This window comes from Micropterus dolomieu, linkage group LG08 (assembly GCF_021292245.1).
Source record: "Micropterus dolomieu isolate WLL.071019.BEF.003 ecotype Adirondacks linkage group LG08, ASM2129224v1, whole genome shotgun sequence".
In the NCBI taxonomy this organism is placed as follows: domain Eukaryota; kingdom Metazoa; phylum Chordata; class Actinopteri; order Centrarchiformes; family Centrarchidae; genus Micropterus; species Micropterus dolomieu.
In genome coordinates this window covers 3658374-3686261 of record NC_060157.1, presented here as the reverse complement: position 1 = coordinate 3686261, position 27888 = coordinate 3658374, and the positions used below count along the sequence as shown (strand labels likewise).

The following is a 27888-nucleotide window of genomic DNA, read 5'->3' as shown; positions in this document are numbered from 1 at the left end:
ACCTTTGCACTCTTATAAACAATGTTGTGCTGTAGTAAACTATTTGATCATAAACCCATTGTATAGCTACAAATGACGATGAAACAGCAAAAAAAGTCAACAAGTTTATTTCAAGTTTTTCCAGCAACTCTAAATCAAAGAATAGAAAATAGAATAAGTAACTTCCCTAACATTTTATTGTTGTTGCTTTTTTACTTTTATTGGACACATGTAATATGTTTTATACTTTTTGTGAGTATAATCCAATTAATCTTATTTCCATCCTGTATAGACGTCTTATTTTAAAAACCGGACGTTGTCACATGTGTATATTTGCGCTAAATTCATCCAGTCCGACCCAATTTGATGTATGTGGTTCTCGTACGGCGTAACATGAAGACTTCACAGCCTCTCTTCAGGTAGGACTCTCACACTGCAACACTTGTCTTTGTAAAGAGACAAACTGAAACGATAAAGTCTCTAACCTGCCTGTGAGCTCGCTCTGGGCCGTTTACCATAAAGGCTTGAATACGTGTGCACTCCAAATTTAGGTGCGGCTAGCTTAATCGCCTTCTCACAAACGAGTGACAGAAACAGACCATTAACGTTACCGTAGTTACCTCAAAAGAAAAGTAGTTGTCTCGAGTCGGATGCTGAAATGTGTGAGACCAGAGAGTCGGGCTTGTCGGGCCGCCATGGTCTCGTTGATTAATTTGAAACACTGATATTAAGGCTTGCAGTTATGCACACTTAAGGTCGTGGCTGCTCACAGTGGCAGATGGGTGCCCTCTCAGGTGGCTAGCTGCTAGGTGGTTTCAGCAACCAGGCTTCATACAGAGGTGGTTTCCCCCCTCATCTGCACGTTTCTGCCTTTGCCGCCGGAAGCCGCCCACATTTAGCTTCACAGTGCCTTTTCAGAAACCTAAAAATGATTTATATACAGTCTACGATCCTAACGCACAAAATCTCGTGTACATCATCACCATATTTTCAGTGTCTTGATATCATCTGCCAATCATCATCAATGGTTTTGTCTCCTGATTCAATACACAGTAAGGTTAGTTGTCTTCAGCTGCAGGAGTGCACTGGATGAGACAAGTCTGTTCATCAACACCTTGTTCTATTACTAGCAAAATAGTATAAACTCTCTAATCTAGTTCTGTTTTAGTGTTTTAATTCAAAATGGGAGCTTTTCAATTCACAGTTGCACTAAGAATTGTACTTCAGGCTGCTAAATGGATGATATGCTATATGAACCTGCAGGAGTCGGTCTGTACAAAGGCAACAAAGTAGACAATGTATAAAGTATAGGACTCGATCTGAGCTGGAAGGGGCCATAAAGTACATGACAGACAAGGAATGCAGCCCCCAGAGAGAGACCCCGAGGAGCTGACACCACCCGCCCCCACCCCGTAACACACACACATTCATGTTCCTACCCTTTAGGGAGTGAACAATCCCCTCTTGCAATGCAGTCCCTAATCTCCAGCCACCAGACACAACTTTGATGTGAAGCCCCCCCCGCCCCTCCTTGTCCTCCGTGTCCCCTTCTCGTGGGCCCCTCACTCTCTTCCCTCCATCCTTCCTCAGTTCTTCTAATTCATTCTCACTTCCACCTCTCTGCGTTTCTAAAAGCTGTTTCTGCAGGGATACCGTTCTGAACACCATAATGCAAGGAGCAGACGATATGTCTGTTTTTTGCCTAATAATGAATGAAACACCAGACAAATAAAGGTGCTACATGCAAATCATGCCTATTGCAAACATTGGACAGTTCATATGTTTTGTCAGTATGTTTTTTAGGCTGAGAGACCAGAAATGAAAAAGGTTTAATATAAGAAAATGAGCAGAACCTTGTTTGTTTTGCTGTAGGCTCAGTTGGTTGCTCAAAAGTGTGATCACATGACCGTGTAAGTGACAGCCACGTTTGTCTAGATTTAAAAGCCGTTGTGAGTGAAGCCTCTGCACATTTACATTAACAACATTAAGTGCATTCAAACCAAGCACGAGAAAGAGCAAGATACCATCTAACATTGGGATTGTCTGTTAAAGAAAAACACGTTCAATTCTACAGAGCAATTTTTTAAAGATGTAAAATAAACATTTAGTGCTAACAACAGCCCGAAGAGGTGTGTTTGTAGCCTGCTTTACCTAAGCTACACGTGTTACCAGGAGAAACTAATCCAGACCTAAATGTTTTAGCGGGTACCTGTTCAGGCTGCTGGTTGTGTGTAGGTGAAAGGTCAAAGGCGTCAACATCCTGTTTGAACTCCATGTGGCTCCATGGCCTGTTGAAGGGAGAGTCCCTCACTGATTATTATGTAGTTATGTCAGAAACGGTTTGTCAGTCAGAGGTCGCCAACCTCCTTCAACCCGCCATTAAACACCATAATGCGATGTGTGTGGGTGGGTGTGTGTGTGTGAACATCTATTACTCACATTGTGGGGACTTACTTTCCTCTTGGGGACAAAACCTTACAAAGGGGACAAAGTTTAGGGTAAGTGCAGGGTTTAGGCATGTAATAGTAATTGTGAATGCTATTCATGGTTTCCGTTGCCGCAAGGGTTTGTGTGGGAGTACAAGTCCGCCGCTGTCTGCATCTACATCTGTACTAAGTCAATGTAACGTCCTTCCTAAATAATGGAAGCACCTTTGTGCGTGTGTGTGTGTGTGTGTGTGTGTGTGTGTGCGCCCCTTCTGTGTGCAGGATGCACCTGGTGGTCTCATTTATGTGGGTCTTTTGTGTGCAGTTAAAGCTTGTCGGACAAATACACATACACACAGATAGTATTTTTATACATTTATACACTCTTTTCACCCCTGTGTTCTGGTTATCTTCCACTAGCTTCTGAGTTTTACATCGAAACCCTTAAATGTGTCAGAAAAAGTCTCACCGTGATTCACTCTCATTGACTGCCGTGTCATGACACCCAAAGCTTTATTTTATGAATCACTTTGAGACAGAACTTAATTATTTTTTTCTGGAGAGGGGGAAACCGTGCCGGTGTCTGGTGAGTTTATCTAATCTTGCATCCACTTAGGCAGGTAACTAAGCATCATGCAGAGCCTCAGCCTCCCAGTGAAGATAGTCAGTGGATTTTGTATTGCTTAATGCTGGGGGTCAAGGTTTAGGCATGCAACTGATACCATGTCCAAACGGTCGTCTTCAGATGGCTATTTTTGTCCAATACAGTTTACAATGATTTAAAACTGAGAAAAGCAACAAGCCTGTTTTCCTTGATAAATGATTTGATGATATCACCAGCTGCCAGTTCGTTTTCAGTCGATTTTGATAAATTGATTTATTGTTTCAGCTGGGGTTGGGTGATGTCTAGGGTAACATGGGGTAAGATGCCCCCTCCGCCACAGTATTTCTAACAGAAAACACAAAATGTCAAAAATTTTTCTCAATGTTTCTTCTTCTTCTTTTTTGTCATTTGATCAAAGCCATTTTGACCTAAGTTAATCTGATATTTTTGTCATTTAAATTAAGATATTCATTTTTTTATTGTGTTCATTTTATATATATTTATATATATATATATATATATATATGTATATATAGTATAGTTACAGTACATTACATACATGTATAGTTACATTAAGGGGAGCCTTAAGATAAGCTATGCAATTTTTTGGAGAGAAAGATTTTTATAGTGTTTTATAGTGTATAGGTAGGTAAAATTCTGAGGTTATAAGTTCACATTTCTAGCTAGCTAGAATGCGCATTTTTTACCTCAGACTTTCTGTTAATGAAGTTCCAGCAACCTGACTATTTCAAAGTCTGAGAAATAAATTATAGGAAAGCTAATAATATAAGGCAAGGCAAGTTTATTCCTGCAACATAGGTCTATAATCCTCTTGCTTTTAACCAGCTACTTGTAGTTTATTTTATCTTTAATTTGCATATATTAAAGTGATTTCACACCATAGAGGAGGTATCTTACCCCATGTGGAAAATGACTTTTCCCCAAAAAATACATTTGATTAAATTCTAATTCATTTTTCAACTGTAGGTATTTATTTTACTTTATATTATGTTACCCTAAGCATGGCCATTTCCAAGATACAAAAAAACTATGAAATATTATTTTATGTGTCAGCAAATAGACATAGAGCTTAAGGGGGGCGTCTTACCCAACTCTACCCTACAATGAAATATCGGGATGGACGATGACATCGGGCAGGGCGGTCGGCTCATGTGCATGTGTTCACTCGCACAGACTCTTTAAATAACTTGGGAGCCTAGTTTGTAACTATTAAGTTACCTTACAAGTCACGGTGGATATTTAGCAAGTCACGGACCAGGTAAAGCAGCAGTGAACACACAGAGTGCAGATGTTGGTTTCGGTTGTAGGCCACGTCATTAACAATGAGCCAACATGCGGCTCACCTGCTGCCATGTAAACCGATAGCGGGTGAAAAAAAAAAACGGATAATAATAATGTTCGTGGTGATTAAAACCTGCTTTCACAGGGCGGCATAACTGTGAAAAATTTAGATAAGGGGTTTAAAATAAAGAAAACTATCATTAAAGCCAATAAAACAGCACCCAGCCTCAAAAACATAGTGTAATAATTGACTCTCTTACACAGTGTGAGGTATGATTTTATTGTCATTGTATGATTTATTATTTTTAGTCACCAGACTCCTTTGACAAAACCATAATATAACAGAACACAGGAGTTGCTGGTCTGCTCGGTCAGTTAGTTTGTTTGTTTTTGTGGTGTTTTTGTTTGTATGCCCCGTCAAAGTACGCTCCCTAAAGGGCTTGTTTTTGCCCCTGACAGGCTCAGGTTGCTATTATAAGTGTCTGACAACATTATGGAAAGGATCCCAGCAGAGATTGTTGCTGGGATCCTGTTTTTAAAGAGTAAGATCCTCTTTGTGTAATCAGAAACAGTCACTGTCGTTAAGCCACCAGACTAGAAAATTCTACCTAGCAGAACGCTGCCTCGCCCGGTTAGTTTGTTTGTCTTATTGTGACCAAACACCAAAGTCACACAATAACACAAACTAACTGATCGAGGCAGCTGTAGACCAGAGAGGTAAAATTACATTTTTTGTCAATGCAGTTTGGTGGCAAAACTTACCCTTTTAAAAAAGCTCTGTCTCTTCAGCGATCCTTTCCATACTGTTGTCAGACACTTTCAATCTGAGCCTGTCAGTGGCAAAAAACACTTTAGTGGACGTACTTTGACTGGTCCCAATTGCCCCAAAAAGGATTGCCCTGTTTCATTTCGGCCGACTGCACAATACTGTCCCAATTAGTCACATAGACAGTTTGCAAAATACCGAACATATTAATGTCAGTAAAACCGACAACCTGAAGTCTGAAGGTCTCTCTGTACAGGCTTGTTTGACGAAGCAAATGACCCATCCCCTCCTTGAAATTTAAACTTAACCACGCATATGCACATGTCCTTGCACACACACACTTACATCCACATTAAAATACATCTTCATGGTGTCTTACAAGAATGTACGGTCCCACAGTGCAAAGAAGAGGTACAGCATTAATAATGCACGTACAAACGCGTACACATTCAGTTATACACACACACACACACACGCTGACAGGCCTGTGTATCTGTTTACCTCAGGTTTGTATGGACATGTCAGATTTGCCCAGTCATGGAGAACAGGGGAGAGGCCAGTGTTGTCCTCTCGTGTCCCAGGCCTTTTCTCTTACTTTTACCTCCCTCTACTTCTTCTCCTTTTTCTCTGTTTCCAATCAGCAGTCACGAAGCTGTGTTTTTCTTCAACAAATTACGATTTTTTTTCCCCATCAGAAAGACATTTGGGATAAAAGTTTGTTTGATATTATTGATATTTCGTCTCAACCGCTAAAGAAAAGAAGAAAAAGGTGGCAGTTAAGGATGCTGTGAGTCACTAGTGGATATTACTTTACACACATATTATTAGCATGCCCATTTTGAATTGACTTTAAAACCCTCTGTACAGTTTCAGTCAGAGAATTCGTCAGAGGTATGCATTGCCATCTTGTTTTAATTCAGCTTGACATTTTGGTAATTATATGTTTAAAACAAAAGGTTCTGTTCTGTTAATGTTCTCGTGCACCAGCATTTCTTTCACTTTCACTCTTCACCTCTGTCTTTGTTCTTTCTCTCCTTCATGCTCAACTGACCGTCAGTAATGCCTAGTTGATACTGTTCTTACTCTGTGGGTGCCAGACTTCGTGTCTGCAGCTTGTGTACTTATTCTAGGGCTAGCCAGAAATATTACCAGAATAAAAATGGTCAATATCGTTATGTCTTTCAACTTTAAAGGCTGAGTTTTGTTTATCGTCAGAACAAACATATTTTACAAATCTAAGATAGAGTTTGGGCTTTTAGGAAGGAACAAGAGCTGCTAAGGAAAGGGGTTAATAGCACAAGACAAAACTCCACAAGAGCTCCATTGCGAAACTGGATGCGGCTTTGGTTTCATCTCGATTTTCTTGTTTTCATAAATGGTTGAAAGCCAAAGTCAAACAAAATTGGATGAAACGCCAAGCCCCTACAACATCGCACTGACTGTTTATTTTCCCTTGTTCTAGGGCTGGACAATATAACAAATGTTCAATAAATATTCAATAAATGTTTATTTACTTGAATCATACATGATTTTTTTTTGATTGAGATATTTATTTTGTTGAGGATAAAAGACAGAAAAGGGCTTTTACTTAATTTTACTCGTGCATATTTGTTGACAAAAATTTTATCATAATTGCTTTGAATGTTCTTCCTCAAATTTCTGAAGTGGTCCACTGTTTGGCATCAAGCGTTGGCCATGAAGAAGAGTTTAAACCTTTCGAGCAGGATTGCGGGGGTCCTGAAACTGCAGCCTCCGGTACTGCAGCTTCATACTATTGCAACTTTCACTCAGGAGCAAAAATCAGCCTTTAAACTCTAAAGAAATAGCGATTTGATACTTATAGTGATAATTATCGATATCGAACGATATGAAACATTTTATCGTGATAACATTTTTGGCCATATCGTCCAGCCTTACCTTGTTCCTATTCTGAGAAGCCTGAAGTCTGAATAAAGCTCATTATCAAAACCTTTATTGATGAGGCTTTTGGAACAGCATCACTTAGCTGGGAGGTTTTTCTCTTTGTAGCTTTACAGATTTGGATATTGGGCGATTCTGCACCTCATGATTCATGTCCAATGCCATTTTTCTGTGCCTATTCAGGAAGTAGTGCGTTCTTTTTGTAGTGACATGGAATTAAAATTGTGATGTTGAATCGTGAATCTGAGTGAGCACACCGTCGCTATTTGTGTTTGCTTTTTTTGCAACCTTGATCTTCCCTTCAGCCTGACGTATGACGATGTACTGTACTCGATAGATTGGAATTTTTAAAACATTGGCACTGAAAGTAAAAACATCGGTATTGAAAGTTAAAACATTTTGTCATTGAATGTAAAGTCAAGGTTTGACGAATTGCCCACAATCAAGCCAAAGTCCTGCTTTTCGTCCGGAGTACCTGGTGTTCCACTAGCGTCCGGTGCACAATGACTTTCACAAACATGTTCTTTCTTTTTTTCTCTTTAATAACAGCAGAAACATAACTCAGTAATTACATCTCCAGATAGACTGTTTATATTCAGTCGATATTGTTGGGTGAATGTGTAAAATTAAATATGCATTTCAAATAACCAGAGGTGGTTATCCACTAGCAGTCCATCCTATCAGATCTCTTCTCGTTGTCTGGCCTGTTAAAGCATTGATTTTAATCTCCATAATAGCTGAAGAGCAGAATTTATAAGGGGGCTCTCAGATTTTGACAGGTGACTTCTGAAAAGAGCAACAGAGATCATGTTTTTAACTGGTGCATTGTGAAACAGAAGCTATTTTCTGACTGTTTCCTGTTGTGTCTCCTCCAGGTTTGAAAAGGAGTCAGGACAGCCACTGGACCAGTCGACTGCGACAGCGATGCCTTCTAACAAATACTCTGCTGCTATCATGGAGGAGAGCAACAACATGACTGCCACTGTGAGTCTCACACACACTCGCACAGGTTTCACAACAGCCAGGAGAGGTCACAGTTCTGGTGTGTGAATGAAAATAAGAGAGTTAAAGCCAAATCGTTTAAAACAAACCACAGCCCTCTCATTAACACCCGCATCCACAGACACACACACACTCCCTGAACTGCTTTCCGAGCCAGCTGTGGTTTAAAAGAGTGTGTGTGTCAATGCCAAGGCAGATGCCTGGACAAGAGTGCCAGCATGTTATATGAGTCTAATTGAGAATGCATGCTGGCTGTGAGAGTGTATGCATGCACACAAACACAAACACACACACACACACCACAGCTGCATCTGCACAAAGAGGAAATGGAAAATGTGGGATAGATAGAAGGATGGAAGCAGCAAAGGAGAGAAGGAGGAGAGGAAGCAAGGAAGGAGGCGAGAAAGAGGGATGGACGAGATTAGTGCAGCACACTAGCGTCTTTATATTCCCCGGAAATGGGTGCACTTCAAGTATGTAAAGGAGAAAAGACACACATACAGTTACACACATAATTCTTTCATTTCAGACACTCTGCAGAAAGTTTCACAATCTGTACACACACTTTGTTTCACGTGTACCCACACACACTTTCGCTCTTATACACACACACACACACACACACACACCTAATCCTGTTGTCCGTTACTACTACTTCCTCTTTTTCAGTCTCATTTATCACTCTGTCTGAGAGGGATTTCACCATCTGCATTCTTTTCTTCTCTCATCTGTTCACTCAACATCACCACTTTATCTTGCTGCTCCTTCGGCCTCTCCTTCTCCCCTTCGTCTTAATTTTCTTCTTATCATCACTGTACTGATCTCTCTTCTGTTTGTTTACTTGTCTCCACGTTAACCGGTTTAGTCTTATCGTGTGTGATGTGAAGACTGGAGTCTGGAGGTATTCACTTCAAGTTTAGACAGCTTGGCGGTAGGCAGGTAGTTACTTATCGCTTTTTCAGATCGCACGCTTAAGTTTGCACTTAAAGTGACATGATCTGGTGGACACTTCCTGTGTCAGGAGTGCAGATTGTTTTCATAGGCAGTGTTTCTCTACCTGTGGAGCTGGCGGTAGGGGAGTCTTCTGTCAGGAAGGCGACGGCACCAACACACTGGAAAGGTGCAGAATTTAGGAAATAGTGGATTGAAGTGGTTGAAAGTTCAGAGGTCCTTTTAGTAACTGTTCTGGAGCTTCTAATCATATCACTTGAACTCTGAACTTCAGCCTGTAAGCCAGCATTGACGACTGGCACAGGAAAAATGACTTGGTAAACATCATCCTCTGATAAAGATCGTGTGATATGATCGAAAGCTCCACACCAGCTACTTAATGGAACGTGTTGAAGATTGTTTTTCCTCAATTCATAAATACACTGTGTCCCATCGCCGCCATTTTAAGTGTAACTGAATTTAAAACAGTACCTAAGAGCAGAAATTAGAAGGTTTAAGAGACTCTGATCTTAACATATCTGGCATTTTACCATCTTCGGATTGGATACTCAGAACTAGCAATTATAGTTCAAGTAATGATTAATTTTAAGTCAGCAAATGTGTATCACCTCTTCCAAAGCCCTCCCTAATATTACATTATTTAATTAACCTTCAGTCTATTTAGTTAAAGATGACTCAGAAGAAAAGCTTGACATTTTAAAGAGAAAATAGACCTGAAACACTGATCTTACGTTTGGCTGAGCCTCTTTCAGATTCTCTGGTTTCATGGTTTGTCCATTCAAAAGCAGCATTTTATAAGATTGTTGGGCTTAACTGAAGTTTGGACTCACAGAAAGGTGTTTAGCCTCTGGGGTGGTTTGGGGTCAGATATGTATCTAGGCCTGAGTTATGTAGACGAACATCGGGGTCACAGAGGACACATTCTTAGTTTCAGCAGCAAGCCTGAGGGCGGAAAGAGAAAACACAGCCTGAATGTGAAAGACGGTGTCAGCAGACTGTCTGTGGGTAAATAAAAGTAAATAAGACTTTTGGTTTGGGAGGGAGTTCACCTGTGGTCGGCTGCTTCAGCTTTACGTGAACTTTGCAGCCCCTGTGCCTTCCTCAAAGACACTCTGTTGGGCAGTCGTGGCTGAAATACCCCTTGTTAATTAGATTAATTTAAGATTGAGCTGAAGCACACAGAATGTAGATGTCAGGCTCCAAGACTACATGTGAAATAGTTTTGACACTCAGAAGTATCACAAAACGGTAATTATACAGAAAAATGTAGTCAGATAATTTAAAGCAGAGAGGAAGTCCATTTTGATTTCCCAAGTTGTATTAAAGGTACGTCAGAATCAGCCAACACTAGGTCGTCCATTTGCAAATGACTGTTGACTAATTATGGCTTCACACTAAATGCCATTCATGCCTGTGTTTTCAATGAGCTCCAGGAGCGACAGTGTTGCACGATGTCGTGATTAACGGACTCTGACCTCCGCAATCTGCGACTGGCTTTCCCTCAGTGGTTGGAGTTAGGTCTTGGGTTCGGTTACGGTTGGGTGTAGCAGAGACACATGGCTGGCGGTAGGGATAAGGTTCATGATTCAGGGGCCAAATATATTGTGTGTCCTTGAGGTCTAACAAATGGGGTGAATGTATTTCCGTCCTCTTAAACATGTTTTTTCTAGTTTGAAACCTGCTTTGATTACGTCCACGTTTGCTTGCTAGCAGGCTTCTTCTCTACTGCACATTTATCAGACATAAACAAAGGCTCTCGCAGGAATGTGTATTACGTCGTCTAGAAAACAAAATGTTGACCCACATTTAAAAAATAACCGCAGGTTTCCTTTTACGATAAGGAAAAACACACATCGTTAGGGAAACAAACTTCTAGACATTGGCATTGATGAGAGTCAGAGGATGTGACTGCACTAATTTCACTGTCAAAAAAAAGATAAGCTGAATCTTTGAGTTGTGCACCTCTGGGGGATACTGGGTTCGAAAATTACTATCACATACTAGGCTTCATTCCACTCTCTCTGCATCACAGGCAAAATGGCCGGAAGCACAAATGTAAAACTAATCATGCCACTTTTTATTTCTCAGTTACTTGTTAACAAAAGATAACTCTCTCAGAGCCTTAAACCCCACCAGGTGATGATTTACTGCACACAGCGTATTGGAACAGACCTGTTCAGATGTTAGCCACAGACTTGCGTTTCTAATCATTTAGGCTTTGCTAAGATGTTTTGACAGTGCTGTCAGAGCGCCGCAGGGCAGACTGTTACGCACTGTGGAATGTTTGTGTGATGTAGGCCTGTGAAATCTACAAAGTGCAAGGCTTTACACACTGCTTCACCACACACACACATAAATATATATATATATATATATAGTGCAGGATACGTGATCTGGAATAGCAGATGTTCCACACACCTGAATCAGCGGTAGTGGTATAATAAATAGTAATATTGGTAGTTGTTTGGGAGTATTTGTTCCGTAAGAGGGAGCAAAAAGGGAGGCAGAGGGGGGAGAAAAGGCTCATTTGTGCTACTTTAATGCTTCGTTGGGCTTGGTCATTTCTGCCAGCAACAAAGAGAAGAGTGATGGGTATTCAGGGAAGGCAAGTTAAAGGATGATAATGGTGATATTTGGATACACAACAACCTGGCTTACATCAAATCCAATTTTCTGTACACCTCTATAAAACTAAACGCAATCAAACATTACCTGAGAAAGGAGTTGGGGCAACGGATGCGAAGGATTTCTGTGACCAAAAATATCATGAAACAACTTATTTTAGCAGCTTGCTCCGTCTCTCCAGGCATTTGTAGCCACAAAACCTTCTCCTCTGCTCCTTTTCTGTGTGTGCTGTGCTGCAGGAGTTTTCCCCCCCAGGGCGTTTACAAAAGACAACCTGGTCTGGTTTTGTCCTAACAGAGAGAAAAAGAGAGAGCAGCAGCTAGGATTTGAAGAAAATTAGTTGAAAGGAGAAAATGAAAGAAGAGGGGTAACAAGAAAGTTGGGGTGAGGTAGAAAGAAATAAGCAACAAGAGAGTTTTGTTTCTGTCCAGCCGTCCAAAGTGAATTTAGTGAATTTTAAGTGAATTTTCTGTTGTTGTTGCAAGCAGTTTAGTTTGTTTATACCAGCCGGCTTGGAGCAAATAGAATAAAACTTTCTGTAAGACACAGTTACTACAGTTTGCTAATCACATAATCACTTGAATGAGAACTAGCTGAATCAAGAAAAAACTCCTGTCATTCAGAGAAAGAGAAATGGATCCAGTCTCAGGACTTTTTAAAAATGTGTCTATGGGTGCTTTCACATCTGTAGTTTGGGTCATTTGGTCTGGACCACGGACAAAAAAATGATAAATTATAGCATTTTTCAGCCTTTTCAGTCTCTATTTCACACCACACTGTTTGCTCTCGTCCGAATCAGTCGATGAGTTGGTAAAATGAACCAAGAAGCAGCAACACAAGTCACATGACAACATTCACATCACTCGTTCACATCAAAGACAGCATGCCGCTTTTGTAAGTCCTACTAAGGAGGGACAACTGTGCGGGTTGATTGTAGCCGTCAGACTAAATTTCGGGGCTCTGCACCTCCTCACGACTCCAAGTTTGTCTGTGAGTTGCCACGGGGCTTCAAGGAGGTCTCCACCCTGCTAGTGCGATTCAACCAAAATAAATGAGGCAAGTGTGAAAGCCCCCTAAGTTGTTTTATTCATAAGCTTAGCTCAGCACAACGACTGGAAACAGTTAGCCTGACTCTGTCCAACAGCAACACAATCCACCTACCACCACCTCTAAACCTCACTGGTTAACTCTTATTTGTTTAATCCGTACAAAATATTTTTTGTGTAAGCGTATATAAATAGTGTATTTCCCAAAATGCACACTGTGTAAATTGATAACGTCAACAGCACAAACAGTTTTTCTACAGTCTGACTGTAGCGTTTGATTTGTCATCATCGTGTGTGTAAACTCAAACTTTATATATCTATTTCCAGACTTGTTTTTTTAGTGGGATATTTAAAGTGCAAGTAATAACAGAGATAGATATTTATAGGGTGCTAAAAGGAAGTGGGCAGCAGCTTTGGAAGTAGAGGGAGATTGTGGGAGGTGGAAATAGATGGAAAATTCCCTGAAGTGTCTCAGTGTCCGCCTTTATGTCTGTTTATGAGTTATGGGTCGAGTAAAGACCTGAAGATGTCGATTAGGCCATAAATTCAACGAACAGAACTATGCACCAGTTCAGCTGCAAGCACACGTCGTAATGATCAGCTCTCAGGTGTGAATGTGTATGACCTCCCTCTTCTGTCAATAAATGTTGGTTAATTAATTTAACCTTAGATTTTTAGATTTTCTTGTATTCCCTTTAACCTAAACGTATTCACATGTAGAAACCAAAGACATAAAGGACAAATATGGATTAACACATTTTGATTAAACTCCAAATCGGACGAAAGGTTGATGTTAATAATAATAATTTTATGTGTGTCTTTCACCTGATGTGGTTGTCATCACCATTTACACGTGTTTTTTATGGTATGTTTTTATGAAAAACATTTCCTGTAAACCACAGTTTATTGTGTTATTTTTGTCGTCAGTTTGTAAGTCGGATATGTCTTCAGAGCTGTTTCAACTGGTTCCACAAATTATGATTTACGTGGCACATAAAGGAGAACTGAGGGTCATAAATCAGTCACATCTGCTTCTATATCTCCCGCGTGATAATTCCTTATGTAGTTTTGGACTATATTGTTTTTAAGTTGTTCTAAAAATACAGTTTCTTGGTGTTTTTACTTCTCTTCCGTTTAACAAAGAGGGTGCAAGTAGGACAAAGTTTGTGGCAGAGACTTGAGACATAAGCAACGTGTGACCTTAAGAATCCCTGTTAAAAAAATACCCAACATGATGAAACAATCATACAAAGGTTTTACTAGACAAAAGAAACTTCCAGGATAGTTTTTTCAGAATCAGAATCAGAATCAGATTTGATTCAGACTTGATTTATAAACTGAATGAACTGTATCTCCAACTGCGATGACTCTTTGCAGAACGTGGGGGGGCCATGTGTTGAGTTTTGACCTTTTTACCTACACATGAAGGCAACATCCCACGTTTTGATTGGCTTTTTTGACTGCTTTATTGCCAGAAGCACATTTCTACCAGGAGCCAACAAGAGCCAGAATGAAAGATGGTTCACTCATCACTTTTTTGAGTCTTGGCTTTCTTTCAGCAGCTGTGTAAGACACTATTTCACTGAGAGGCAATTGGTTAGATCTACCTGTCAATGAAGGTGCTGCGCCTTAAATAAGAACTAACGGTCTCTGACAGATAAGCAACAAATTACAAAAAAACCAAAATTCATAGAAATAGACCTTGAGATTAGTTAATCTTCGCATCCTTTTAGCAGTTATTTAGGACAAGTATCATTAAAATATTTCTATTACAATTTATTTTTTGTTGACTTGGGATGTAACGTGTTTTAGCAGGATGGAAATGCCACAAATGATGATAGAGGAATAATCCCTCAGGTTTCCGGATATAATCTGTCGCACATTGACCTGCAAAAGTATGTTTTTTTGCACCCTTGGACTGTCAGCAGGAGTATCAGAAGTCTGTTAGTTTTACTGGGCAGCTGCCAGGTGTGAATGTGTGCAACTACTTCCTTGTAAAACAGGAAGTAACTGAAATTAAACCCGAGGTCAGTGTTTCTGCACTTACGTCATGTTATGTTTTAATGTGTTAGTTAGCGTTACAGTGTCCAGGATGTGGGCTTGAGCAGCCAAGGCCGCTACGGTACAGCTGTGCTGCAGGGATTAAGATCGTTAAGTATCAGAGAGGATGTTGGGATTGGGTACTTTATGTCTATTTTAATTTCTGACATTTGATTTAAGGGGTGAATCTCTGACCTTTTTTTAAGTCCAAGGCTTATGAAGAGACACATGTCTAGCTTTTATAGATTGATTGAAAGACCTGGTTGTTTTGACTTTATGGCGTCTGTCGTTTTCCAACCTAATTCTTGACTCATTTGTGGTTTGATAAACAGTAAATTTATCAAATTCAGTGCCCCGTATCGCTATTGGTAGCTGTCATAGCCGTCAAGCAACGTCAAGAGTGAGCTTGTGCTCACGAGCTCTGGTTGCTCCTTAGAATTGCATAACCAGACCTTTCTCCACACTTTGTTTTAGCGCTGTGCCAGCTACTTGCTACCTCTCTACAGGTTTACTGGGAAGTTAGCCATCGAGAAGAAGTAGGGCTTTTAGGGAGGGGGACCTTGAAGAGACAGGAGTTAAAACGGCTTGTTTCAGACAGAGGATGAACTCAAGGGCGGCATAAAGGGCCAGTATGTAATATAAATAAGTATTTTGAATTGAAAATCATGCAAAGCTACTCTAGTTGAGCCCCAGATTATAGATTTAAGGGTTGAAATGAGTGTAATAGGTCCCTTTCAATTATTTTTTCTACAAACTAAATTCTTTGCCATCAGAATAATGTGATTTATAGGGAAATGACAACACATAAATAAAAAAAATGAGCAACATCTGTGCTGAAACCGCAGTTACACCCCGGCCTTCCATGTTATTCAGCAGACTTGGACACTCTGCAGCTCCAGAGCGTACGAGCACATCTAACTTTACACAGTAGCTGTGATGCAGTACAAACATCTGCGATGACGCGTACAACTGCTGTTCGTCTCTCATCTCTGCGCTCCTCTTTCATCACTCATTCCTCTTGTTGACCAAACTTTTCTCCTTGCTCACTCTGCAGTCACTCCTCACCTGTGTTCCCCTCCAACACCCCCCTCACTCAGAGCCTTTTCACACTAAATCTCTCTTCCAGTCCTGGAAAATGACAAGAAACGTGGGTGTTCTTTGAATACGTGGTTGGATGGAGAAGGCTTGTAGCTAGACGAGAGGTTGACAAAATCAGTTGTATTTTTAAAATATAAAACTGAGGGGTTTCCAGTAGCAGCATGTTTGCTATGTTAATGGTGGTGTGTTTAGTGTTGGTCAGCACAACTGATAAGTTGGCCCGGCTGATAATCACAGCTGTTTAAATGCTTGTTTATGCTATTTGTCAAATAAAAGTGAGTATGTATGTAAAAAAAAATAAAATATTGGCAAATATATCTCCTTTTGTAAACTCTGCTAGTCATGCTGCATCAGTCATTTGGCTGGTCTATTGATCTGGCTGACACCAGATTGCCATGCATTTTGCTTTAGGTATTTATGGCCCTTGGGAGATAATCCCTAATGATTTTTGTGACTCCCTGACATTTCGTCTCATGCAGCCTGCAGGTCTTTCTTCTTGTCTGACGATTTTGTCGTCGATAAAAGATTTCCCGTAAATGTTCAGCGTCTCTACAAGATTATTCCTTGTTTTTTTCACGACCCCGGTGACCTTTCCCTCTGTTCTCAGCAGTTCTCTCTCTCTCTCTCTCTCTCTCTCTCTCAAGCATCTTGTGTGCACACTTCATGCACAAGTTCACTGAGTTCATTTATTATAGGGGGAATTTGGCATCGCAGACACGCTCACACACCACATGCATTCCGTCTGTTTTACGACGTTTAACAATCACAAACAGCCTCAGATACGTGTAGCAGTGATTTCCCTTAAAAAGTCAGCAAAATCTCACAATTTTCCATGTGTTGCACAGCTGCTCCGTCTCTCAACTTTGTTCTGTCTTTGTCTCTTTTGCATCAAAATCACCATTATTTGTAAAATATTAACTCATCAGGTATGAAACTTAAATCCCATTTAAATTTTTTGAAAAGCTTTATTTTGAGCAAACCGCATCTTCATGCGCTGCAGTTGCCCACAACTGTTAGCAAGGGGGCTATTTTTGTAGCATAAAAAACATTGCTGCCTAAGATATTATTTAAAGGATATTATAAATGTTGGAAACCCTTTCCTGACTTAGATTTACAATATTTATTAATTTCATCAAATGTATAAACCATGCTTATTCCCTCTTCTCAGCCCCGAGTTTATCCACAGTTTGATTCTCTTGTTTTATTTTTCTGTTCAAAACACAGCACACACAAGTGCAACCAGCTGAAGACGACAGTCTGCCTCCATGTTTGTTTTGGTCTGAAGTCACGTATAAAGTTTGTGGTCCTGCAACTTGACTGAATCTTCTGGTGTGTGACTTCTTAAGATTAAAATTTTTAAAAACTGTTAAATCTGTGGTATCCCACGTTTTAAAAATCATTTAAGATTTGAAAATCCTCTAGTGTGCACCAGGCATTAGCACACAGTAGCTAACAGCTTGTGATTTGGTTACCAATGCCATATGTGCATGGTTTTCTCTTTCTCTCTTAGGCCGCACTTATATGTCTATTTCCCAAAGACAACCTCTGGATATGATGCTTAGAGCCCGACCAATATGGGTTTTTGGGGGCCGATGCCGATATTAAAGTGAAAAAGAGCTGATTTATGAGCCGATATTTTGATTTTAAGAATGATTTAGATTGTAGAATCTTTGTGCTGCTTTCCATAAGAACCCGCAAAATTCGCTCGAGTTGGAAATTTTCAACTCGCCGGCACCTCCCCCTTCGCGTGGCTTCGTGCCGCCAGACAGGAAATCGCAGCTTTACGCTTTGCATTGACTTTGTATGTAAACTCACCGCTACGGACGCTCGCTTCGTTTTTGGCCTGAAAGCACAGTTATAACTACAGCGTTTCACATCCACAACGTCACAAAAAGAGGAGCTACAGGAAGCCGTGTTAGATTCTTGTTCAGCTCACGTTTATTTACATGTCTGCTCTGGTTTAATGATGTCAGACATGCCGACTAACTGCAGACAGGCGGCTCGCAGATATATTTAGAATACATCAGAAACTATAGTTTAACGGCTCATTACGACGTTAGCGTTCCTCCACTGATAAACACAGCATTAGCTTTGTGGCTAATTTAGCAGGCAGCGTTAGCTGCTGTAACGTTACGTGATTTTAGAGAATATTCAGAAATGATGAACTAGGGGCAAATGTGGACCGCTAGAACTGCCACACTGTTAGAAATAAATCTATAGTTACGTCTGTCAGCAGCTTCCAACACCCAACTACCGTAACATTAAACTGCTGTGAGCTGGTAGGAAGCCGGGAGAGTGCAGTGAAAAACGTGAGGGTTAGCAAGTCGTGAATGTTTTCAGGAGAGGAGAAGTGATTGGGTCTGTTCTTATTATAATTATTAAAGTCATGTAATTAACTTGACAAAAGACTCACCGCTCACACAGCCCTCTGCGTGTTTCTAAATGCTGCGTGTAAGCTCCGGTCAGCTGATTGTTTTCTGCTGTGGTTTTTGTGGTGAGGCAGTGTTGTTAACAGGGGAGCTGCAGCTGGTCGCCCTCTGGTGGGCAGACTATGCAACATCCATAACATGAGTGAAGGATCTGACTCTAGGTTTCTTTTTTAATAGTCATATATCTGCTGTTATAAACGATTAAATGCAGTTAGCTCATATCGGCCGATAATATCGGTCAGGCTCTAATGACGCAGAGCACGTGCACTCAGCCTCTTTGGTCGACCATGGCGAGGCCTGTTCTGAGTGGAACCTGTCCTGTTGAACCGCTGTATGGTCTTGGCCTCCGTGCTGCAGCTCAGTTTCAGGGTCTTGGCAGTCTTCTTACAGCCTCGGCCATCTTTATGTAGAGAAACAATTATTTTTTTCAGATACTCTGAGAGTTCTTTGCCATGAGGTGCCATGTTGAACTTCCAGTGACCAGTATGAGGGAGTGTGAGAGCAATAACACCAAACTGAACACACCTGCTCCCGATTCACACCTGAGACCTTGTAACACTAACGAGTCACTTGACACCAGGAAATGAAAATGGCTAGTTGGGCCCAATTTGGACATTTTCACTTAGGGGTGTACTCACTTTTGTTGCCAGCGGTTTAGACATTAATGCCTGTGTGATGTGTTATTTTGAGGGGACAGCAAATTTACACTGTTATACAAGCTGCACACGCTTTACATTGTAGCAAAGTGTCATTTCTTCAGTGTTTTCACATGAAAATATATAATCAAATATTTACACAAATGTGAGATGTGTACTCACTGATGTGAGATACTGTACATATGTCACAAGCACACACACCCGTGCGCAGGTATTTAGACACACACTCGTTTGTAAATCCTCCAGGTATTACCTAAAAACATAAGCATCTGTATATCTTTTGTATTTGGTTATCCTCTAATCTGAGCAAGTGTGTGTGTGTGTGTGTGTGTGTGTGTGTGTGTGTGTGTGTGTGTGTGTGTGTGTGTGTGTGTGTGTGTGTGTGGGTGGGTGGGTGGAGGGCTTAGGTGGGATCTGTACTTTCAAGTGCGATGTCGCAAGTCCAAACAGAGCTGAGCCGAGCACTTGCTGTTGCTATAAGAACGCACGGCTCTCATTCATCTGCAGTGAGGTGGGAGATAAAGCGATGCAGAGAGAAACAGTAATAAAAGCTTCGCTTCCCACCCTTCAGGCAACGTGCTGATCTTTCTTTACCTCACTGATCCCTCACTCTAAACAAATGACTCACAGTCACCTGTAGCCTCCCAGATTCATCATCCGCTGTGTTGTTCTTGTCGTGTTTGTGTCGAGCAAGGTGCTGTTGGGCATAACGACGTCCGGCATGTGAATTTGTCTAAAAATGTTGGCTCCATTGCAGGGTTAATTTTTGTGGTTTTGTTTGTTTTCTTTGCACCTTTTCTGTTTACAAGAATATATGGCATTATTTAAAAAAAAAACACGCCCCAAGGGAAGGGATGGCTTGGCTCCATGTTGCAAAAGATAGTCACGCCCTGAGGCTTTAGCTTTCTAGTAATTTGTCTTCCTCAAGAAAGGCTTTTTTGTGACGTCTTTTCGTTTGGTCATTTTACTTAGTCATGCTTACTGCTGTTTTCTAAGTAAAACCTGCTTGCAAGACGCAGCTTGATCAAAATGCTTTGAGGGAGAAAACCTTAAATTATCAGTGCTCTTGGGGTGAATATTACTGCTATCTAAAATCGGTAATGTATACAATATGTGCATGCTTACTGGTACAATAAGCCAACGCGTGGATGTTGGAATTTATCCAAGAGGTTTTTGGAAACAGGTGACTCAATTGGAGAACCGTCAAAAGTGTCAAAACATCGATTTCAGTTTGGAGATAAGTAGATTTGGGATGTTCGGCACTCTCGGCCATGATTCAACAGGTCCCATACTTTGCTAATAGTTATTATAATTACAGGAAGATCACGTGGAAATTTAATAGCAGGCACCCTACCTGTACAGCCAGAGGCTCTGGTGTTTACTTCATATTCATCACGGACGACTGAGGCTTTGGGGAATGTTGAGAGTTGATGTCAGATCTCTGTCAGTGTGCAGCCAGCACATCAAGCACACTGTAATAATCGGCATGCTCTGGATGGGCTGGCAGGTGAAGGCTGTGTTGACACTAGCAACATGTTTGTGTCAGAGTCGGGTCTGAGTTGGACGAAATCTGACTGATGATCCTTTAAGTCTTTATTCATTTTTCTTTAGCTTCTATAAGGTGTTTGCTAGACTTCTGTGGTCCATAGAAAATAACAATAATAAAAATACAGAAAATTTGAGTGATAAAGTGAGTAAATTTTAAATTCTTGCTTTGATCCTCAAAGTTCCTCAACATAAAAACACGGGAGTTTCCTGTTTAATGCAACAATGCTATATGTTAGAGCTGCATTGATTAACCGATCAGTTGCCAACTATTAAATTATCTGCCAATCTTTTTGATAATCGATTGATCTGTTTGAGTATTTTTTCTAAGATAAAAAAGTTAAAACTGAGAGAGTTTCATGTCCATCTAAGCTGAAGAAGTGCTCCAGTTGTGGGTCACTTAGCATCGTCTTTGCAGAAAATGAACAGGACTTTTACGTCCCACTTAGGAACTTTATTAAACAACAATTTTTTAAAAATCCCACAGTGTAACTGAAACAGAAAGACAGGACAGAGCAAACACTAGTAGAATGATTTTCCCCATAAAAGACCCAAACAATAACTAAAACAATAAAACAATATCTGTCCTTATTGATTTTCTCTATTGTCCTTCTCATTATTTTTTCCCCCACTCCTTACATCTTTGCCTTCCTTTTATATCTTTAGTCCCTCCTGTTCGTCTTCCACGCTGCTTTTTCTCCTCCCCACACCAACCAATTCAGGTCAGGTTAGGCTAAAGTCTGTGAATCACCTACCCTGACGTTATCCAACTGCTATCCTCAGGCGCCCGTGAACGGAGACACACCTCCAGCTGAGGGCCTATCAGAGAACGACAGTGGCGTGGAGCTGACCAATGAGAACAGCCCTCTGACCGCGGCCGAACCGCCCTCCCCCTTCAGCCCCAAGCAGAATGGAGACGCTGCCTCACCTCAAGGTAACGCACACACATCAGCAAACAAAAAACAGAATAACATAAATAAACTAACTGGCCGAGACAGCTCCCATGTTCTGCAAGGTAAAATTATGTTTTTTGTCTGGTGGCTTTGACCAGAGTCATATAGCGACTGGTCAAAAAAAACAGGTCTGTCTCTTTAGGGATCCTTTCTATAATGTTGTCAGACACAGACAATAGCAATCTGAACCTGTCAGAAGCACATGCAAGCACTTTTGTGTACTTTGACAGGGTGCAGTTGCCTCCACGGAGGAAGTGGCTTGTGACTGTTTTGCTGCTGCCAACTGCAGCACGCAAAACCAACACCAATTAAAAAAAAAATGTTGTCCCAATTAGTCACTTAGACACAAAAATGTGTCTAATGATAATGGGAAAATAGGGTCCAGGTTGGAAAATACTGAACTTAGCGTTTAAGCCAGTGACTGTCCTGCTACATTCTTTCTGCTCTTTATCTCTTGAAAATATTGAGTTTCTCTTCTGCCATCTGTCTAACCTTCTGTTGATCTCCCGCTCTCCGTGTCTTCCCAGATGGTAACCAGTGTTCGGGAAGAAGCAGGAAGCGAGGCAGGAAGAAGTCAGTGGATGAGGAAAGTACCTGGGACTCCTGCAGCGAGGTATGCACACACACAAAAACACTTTCATAGAAGTGTGTTAATAAAACTTGACATTCGATCCACTGTGTGTGTTTCCAGGACAAGTCTTCCGGAGCGTCTCAGTTGGGTTTGAGACAAACACCTCGACCCAGAACCATCTTCCAGGCCGGTCTGACGCCGCACACACACAGCAAACCTCGCAGACAGAACCGCAAACAGGAGCACAGCGTGTTACTGGTAAAAACACACACAGTCGTGTTTCCATCACTTCAGAGCACATTACATTGACTTACATTAGTTTCATGGAGACTTATCTCAACCATTACCTTAACTTTGAACCACCTGAAATTTAATGATTTACATTATGGGGATGTTTTGTCCCCAAAAGGAAGGCGAGTCCCCACAATGTGACTGTGAACAGATTAATATCACCACAACGTGTGAAATGCAAGGTTCAGTGCTTACAGACACGCACACACGTCACCAGTTTTTATTTACCCCACGCAGAGCTGTTGATTCTTCAGAAATGTGTAATGATTAAAAACATTAAACCATGTGATGTTTTCCATTTGGCTGCTCAAATGTTGCTGTGTGCTCTTTAAAATACTTTTTAATCTACCTATATATGGATCTCTTTCCTCAGACCTAATTCTGATTTATTAAATGTCAAAACAGTCTAAATCAGGTGCTACTTGTCAGCACGTGCCAGGGTGAACACAAGTATAACTACATGTTCTTTTGACCCTCTAAACTTGCTGTAGTTTTTTGTGCACAACTGAGCAATGCGGTGAAAAAGTATAACAGGCAGTTCAGTCTGTTCATCTTTGTTTATTACTTATCCATTTGCTCGTGTGAAGCAAGCAATGACGTCCAAAACTGTAAAAAATATGGTCATATCCAGGTTGTAAAAACAAATAAAATGTCCTTTGGACTTTTGAAGATTTAACTTGTTGAATACTTCAGAGATTAAGAAAGATCTGTGTACTCTGATTCCTGAGGTGGCCTTCTTTCTTTCTCTTACTTTTTTGGTTATGTTTTCATCTAGATGTCGTGACAGTCATAATATCACACTCAAACAAGTGTAAATATTCTGAAAAGGCCACAACAACGCATAAACAAGAGTGCAAGTAGCTGTAAAGCTGGTGCATTATACTATTCCCTCACTGTTTGGCACTTAAGATGGGGGGTTTCATACTTTCATGATCTGTGCTTGCTTTATTTACTCAAACTGTGGTGGTTTTGTCTGCCATTATCCCTATTTTCAAATTTTTCGGGATGCTCTGCTACTGTATGTCTACACTGCAAAAAAATCATTACTCTTCACTTCATCGATTCACCAACTTTTCCACCTCATCATAAAAGCTTAAGAACTTGTGATATTTAGCCGATCATTTTTCTGCAATTTCCATTCAGTTTTTTGACTGTCTGGGATCATTTTTGATAAAAATGCACATAAAAACAGCTGGATCCAAAACATTTTCTCACTCTCTTTCTATATATATATGTATTTTTTATATATTATATATATCCATAAACTGACTTGAATCCCTGCAAACTGCCTCTGAAGAAGCCACAACGACAGAAAAATCTAATGGCTGTCTGTAATTTTGACAGATATATATAAGGGCCAATAAATAAGGGCGATCCACCGTGAAATTTAAGTAACACATACAACACTGTCAATAACCACATGTAGACCACCTGTAGTCGACCCCCTGTTCAGTTGTTGGCAATGTGCATATTAATTAGCTGTTGTAGTCTTTGATAGATAGATAGATAGATAGATAGATAGATAGATAGATAGATAGATAGATAGATAGATAGATAGATAGATAGATAGATAGATAGATGTAGCTGTATCCCTACATAAGAAGCTATCACAAAATGTGCCGGCATAATTGTGGTGTGGTTGATAAACGAGGTGAAACAAAATTTATTGAAGTGTTGGAGGGTGAAGGACAAGCAAGTAATACGGATAACGTTTATCAGCCAGCTGCAGTAATGTTACGAGGGGGAAGCAAGGGCCAACAAGGAGGTAAATGTCAGTTTGTGTGTTGACAGGAAAAGTGTCTCTGTTCATCTTTTCTCTCCACGCTCTTATAAATGCACCGTCTGTAAATTCTGTGTATTAAATGTTATCGTTTCTGAAAATTAAATGCTGTTAAATGAGCGGCATCTGCGTCTTTCGACACCACAAAGGCACCCATCAGAGTTTTGTCGAGAGCTTTGCCGGAGGCCACTGCCGTGTAATTCTCTGTATGCAGGAAACCTCCTTTCTCATTATTATTATTGAAGAATGTAAATTAAAATGACTGGAAATAATAGATCATGGTGGAATTTTCTTCAGGGAAAGTCAAACGCAGCCTCTGCATGTTAGACTGTGTTACTGTGGATCTGCGTGTTTTCATAGTAAGTGAAGAGTGCTTCTGAACATTGGTATGACAGGCGGATAATGACAGCTGAGTGAAGAGAAATGCAGCATAATTATCAGTGTTGAGTTCTGTAAAGGACTCTCGTCTTGCAGCATTATCATGCAGCTTCCCCTGACTTCAGTTCATTTATAAATAAATAATGTTTTATTGCTGTTAACTCTTGACTAAAATGTGCCATGAATGTCTTTCTCTCTGTGTTTCTCTCACAGTAATATTCCCTTGGATCTAATAAACCTCTCTCTGCTTATCTCTCTCTCTCTATCAGTGTGGCGGTGGTCCTCGGGCGGCTGTGGTTGCGTCTGGCGGGGTCCCCGAGGTCCCCCGTTTGGAGCTAATGGAACAAGACTCCAAGGACTCGGCCCAGAGCACCAGCACCTCTTCCAGCTCTGAAATCCAGCCAGAGTACAATGTAAGACGTCTGAGTGAGAGTGTGTGAATGAGTACATGGAGGATAAAGGCTGGAGGGGAGATAACAGGACTAGAAACTGGATGACTTCATGACTTTTTGTGTCATTATTCTCTCTGATCTTAGGAAGTACATCTTAAGCGTCACTGCGCTATTATTTGGCTTTAATCACAGGTGGCCACAGGAGCAGAACTGAAAGCACAAATGCTCCAGATGTTTCTCAACATGTGTTTAAATCACTCCTAATGAATACTGTATTTTTCAATAACAGTCCCTCAAAAGGAAGAGTCAAATAAGGCTTGTTTGGCTTTTGTTCTTAGAGGAATTCGAAAAATAACTTTTTATTTTTATCCAGTTATGTCAACCCAGTCATGCAGACTTACAGAATATTCTGGTTTCATGTGTAAAAATTTGGTTTTGGCCATGGGAGAAAGAATTATTTTTTATTTATTTTTGCTAAGAACTCCTAAACCTAAATAAGCTAAAAGTACTTTTCCTGCATTCCTTGGTTTAAAGGAAGTCTATCAGTACAGCTGCCATCCTTTTCTACATTAGCACCAAACATGGCACTTAACAGATTTAAGCCATAACTTCATCATAGAGTTGTTTGCCAAATTATTTATTGATTATATGACTGTGAATATGCATTTTGCAGCCGCAACCAAATTTAGATCAGTTGAAGGTGCATTACAGAGAAGTTGAAAACAACACCGTTCAAAGTTAAAACAACACAAAAAAACAGAATGAAAGAGATAAATCTCTGTAGTATATAAATAAGATAGTATAAGAATATAAATAAATAAATGAATGAAAGATAATAGTAATACAATGATAAGAATGCATTGGGTTTTAGAAACATTTAGGTAAAAGCGCATCTGAAGCCTGGAAAACTTCACTCCTTGGGCCATTTCTTACACCATCAGGCAGTTGGTTTGACCAAAGCACTCCTGAGTCAAAACAAGATGTTTAGAAGGCAGAGGATTAGGGATGAGCGAAGGGAAAGAAACAGAGAGATAGAGAGCCAGACAGCTGTGTCAGAGCAGGAGAGAGAATATTTTAGAAAGAGGAAGTGGAGGATTGGCAGTGGTAGAAAGACGAGGAGGGTAACTCCCTTCACAGACCACAGAACCTCCTCCACCTGGCCTTGTGTTAGTGCAGGTGGCCACAAACACTCGCACACACAAAGTCTGGCTGTGTTTGCTCTGTTTCAATAGTTTCATTCAGGTCATGATGACCACAAGTCTGCACAGCAGTGTATGTGTGTATTTGGAGACACACTCTGTGCATACCCATTCAGATCTGCATGCATGCATGTCGTCTGCATGTCTCACGTCTGTGTGTGCACAGTCTGACATGGGTTTATGTATGTTGATGCGTCTTGTGTGTGTTTTTGTATGTTTTCACTCAAGCCTGGCTCGAACTCAGTGGAGCGCTGCATCCTCTAATGGAGTCAGACTCCATTACAAAGCCTAATGGATTTTCTCTCCTAAGGCGGACTGAAGGATCTCATGGCCTGGACTCAACTGGGATTTGTTTGCAAGCCTAGAAATCCCACCTGCTCATAAACCAGCACACGTAACTTTCAAAAGAAATGTGGTTTTATCAGGGATGTTTTCTTTAGGGGTTCTGCCCACGAAAAGACTGAGGTGAAGCAGAAATAAAGGAAACAAATGAGGCAATCAGAGTACACATACTACAACATATTTTCAGACAGGTGTGGAGTGATACCAAGGTGAGCAGTGACTCGTCCCGATGATGCAGGATTTCTTCCACGTCTTCATCCAAGACATGAACGCTTTTTGGCACTAGAAAATGAATATGTCCAGACTATTGTTTGCATTTTTCTTCTCTTCTTCTCTTTCTTTTATTTTCTGTTTCTGTACTATATAGCTGGAGTAGGGGGTTTTCAGCTTTTGCCTAATACAGATATTCTTACAGATTAATCTATCTCTCTTTCACTCATATTTCCTCCTCTTTTCATCAAGATAGCCAGACTAGATACTTCTGCCAAAGCGTCCTGTTTTCTCTCCTCTGTTCGCAGCACCTGCAGTATCAGGAAAAAGAAAAATGTCAAATCAGTAACTTGACTCTTGAATTGATCTGCTTTTCTGCCCTCAATCCCACTTATCCTCACCTCAGATATTTAGTTTTTCTCCGTCTTAAAGACCAAATGTCTCTGCATTTGGACATCATGTCCTTTTGCACAATAACATTGTTGTACTTTAGAGACAATAAGACATTTTTTGCAAGACCGTGACCTTATCTTCACTCTCTCTCCCTCTCCTCTGCCATCTGGATTCTCCCTCCTCCATTCAGGACAACAAGGGTTTTGGCATCGGCGAGCTGGTGTGGGGGAAGATCAAGGGATTTTCCTGGTGGCCCGGCATCGTGGTGACTTGGCGCGCCACCGGCAAACGGCAGGCCAGCCATGGCATGAGGTGGCTGCAGTGGTTTGGAGACGGCAAGTTCTCTGAGGTGAGGAAGGATGAAGAAACAAGAGAGGCTGAAAGGAGGAACGGAGGAATGGGAAATCAAATAATGGTTGTGGATCTCGCACTTTGTTTGATGCCACGTTTTCTTTTTTCCTCCCCAGGTTTCAGCAGACAAACTGGACTCCATCACTGCCTTCCCCAAGTTCTTCAGCCAGGCTTCCTACACCAAGCTGGCCTCCTACCGCAGGGCCATCTTCCAGGCGCTGGAGGTACGTGTCAAGGTGTATTAGCTGCAACTTTATAAAAATGAACCAATAAAGAAGTTTTCTCCGGGAGGTAATGGAAGGTGAAACTACTTCCTCCTTTGTTTGTACTTCCTTCTCCTTTCTCTTCTTCTCTTTCTTCACCTTCCTTATTATCCTTCTTCCTCCGACTTCTTATTCCTCCTCCTCCTCCTTCCTTCTTCCTCCTTCTCATTTTCTTTCTTCTTCTTCTTCTTTCCACCTTCTTTGTCTTCCTCCTTCTCCTTCTTTTTTCCTCCTCCTCCTCTTCCTTCTTCCTCCTCTTCCTACTTCCTCTTTTCCTCCTCTTCTTTCTCCTTCTTCTTTCTTCCCCCTTTTTCTTCTTTTTTTTCTTCCCTTTCCTTATTATCCTTCTTCCTCCTACTTCTTATTCCTCCTCCTC

The 27888-nt window shown here is 40.8% G+C and overlaps 1 protein-coding gene across 3 annotated transcripts in view; it reads left to right on the top strand.

Annotated features, from left to right (window-relative positions):
* Window positions 1-27888, top strand: part of dnmt3bb.1 (DNA (cytosine-5-)-methyltransferase 3 beta, duplicate b.1) — a 100719-nt gene that overhangs the window by 58578 nt on the left and 14253 nt on the right. For all 3 annotated transcript variants that reach the window (XM_046055310.1, XM_046055309.1, XM_046055312.1), the window contains 7 exons: window positions 7873-7981; window positions 21173-21323; window positions 21870-21955; window positions 22034-22171; window positions 24632-24775; window positions 27089-27247; window positions 27366-27473. In XM_046055310.1, coding sequence (XP_045911266.1) covers window positions 7922-7981; window positions 21173-21323; window positions 21870-21955; window positions 22034-22171; window positions 24632-24775; window positions 27089-27247; window positions 27366-27473 — 846 coding nt within the window. In that variant the 5' untranslated portion in view covers window positions 7873-7921. The remainder of the gene's footprint in view (window positions 1-7872; window positions 7982-21172; window positions 21324-21869; window positions 21956-22033; window positions 22172-24631; window positions 24776-27088; window positions 27248-27365; window positions 27474-27888) is intronic.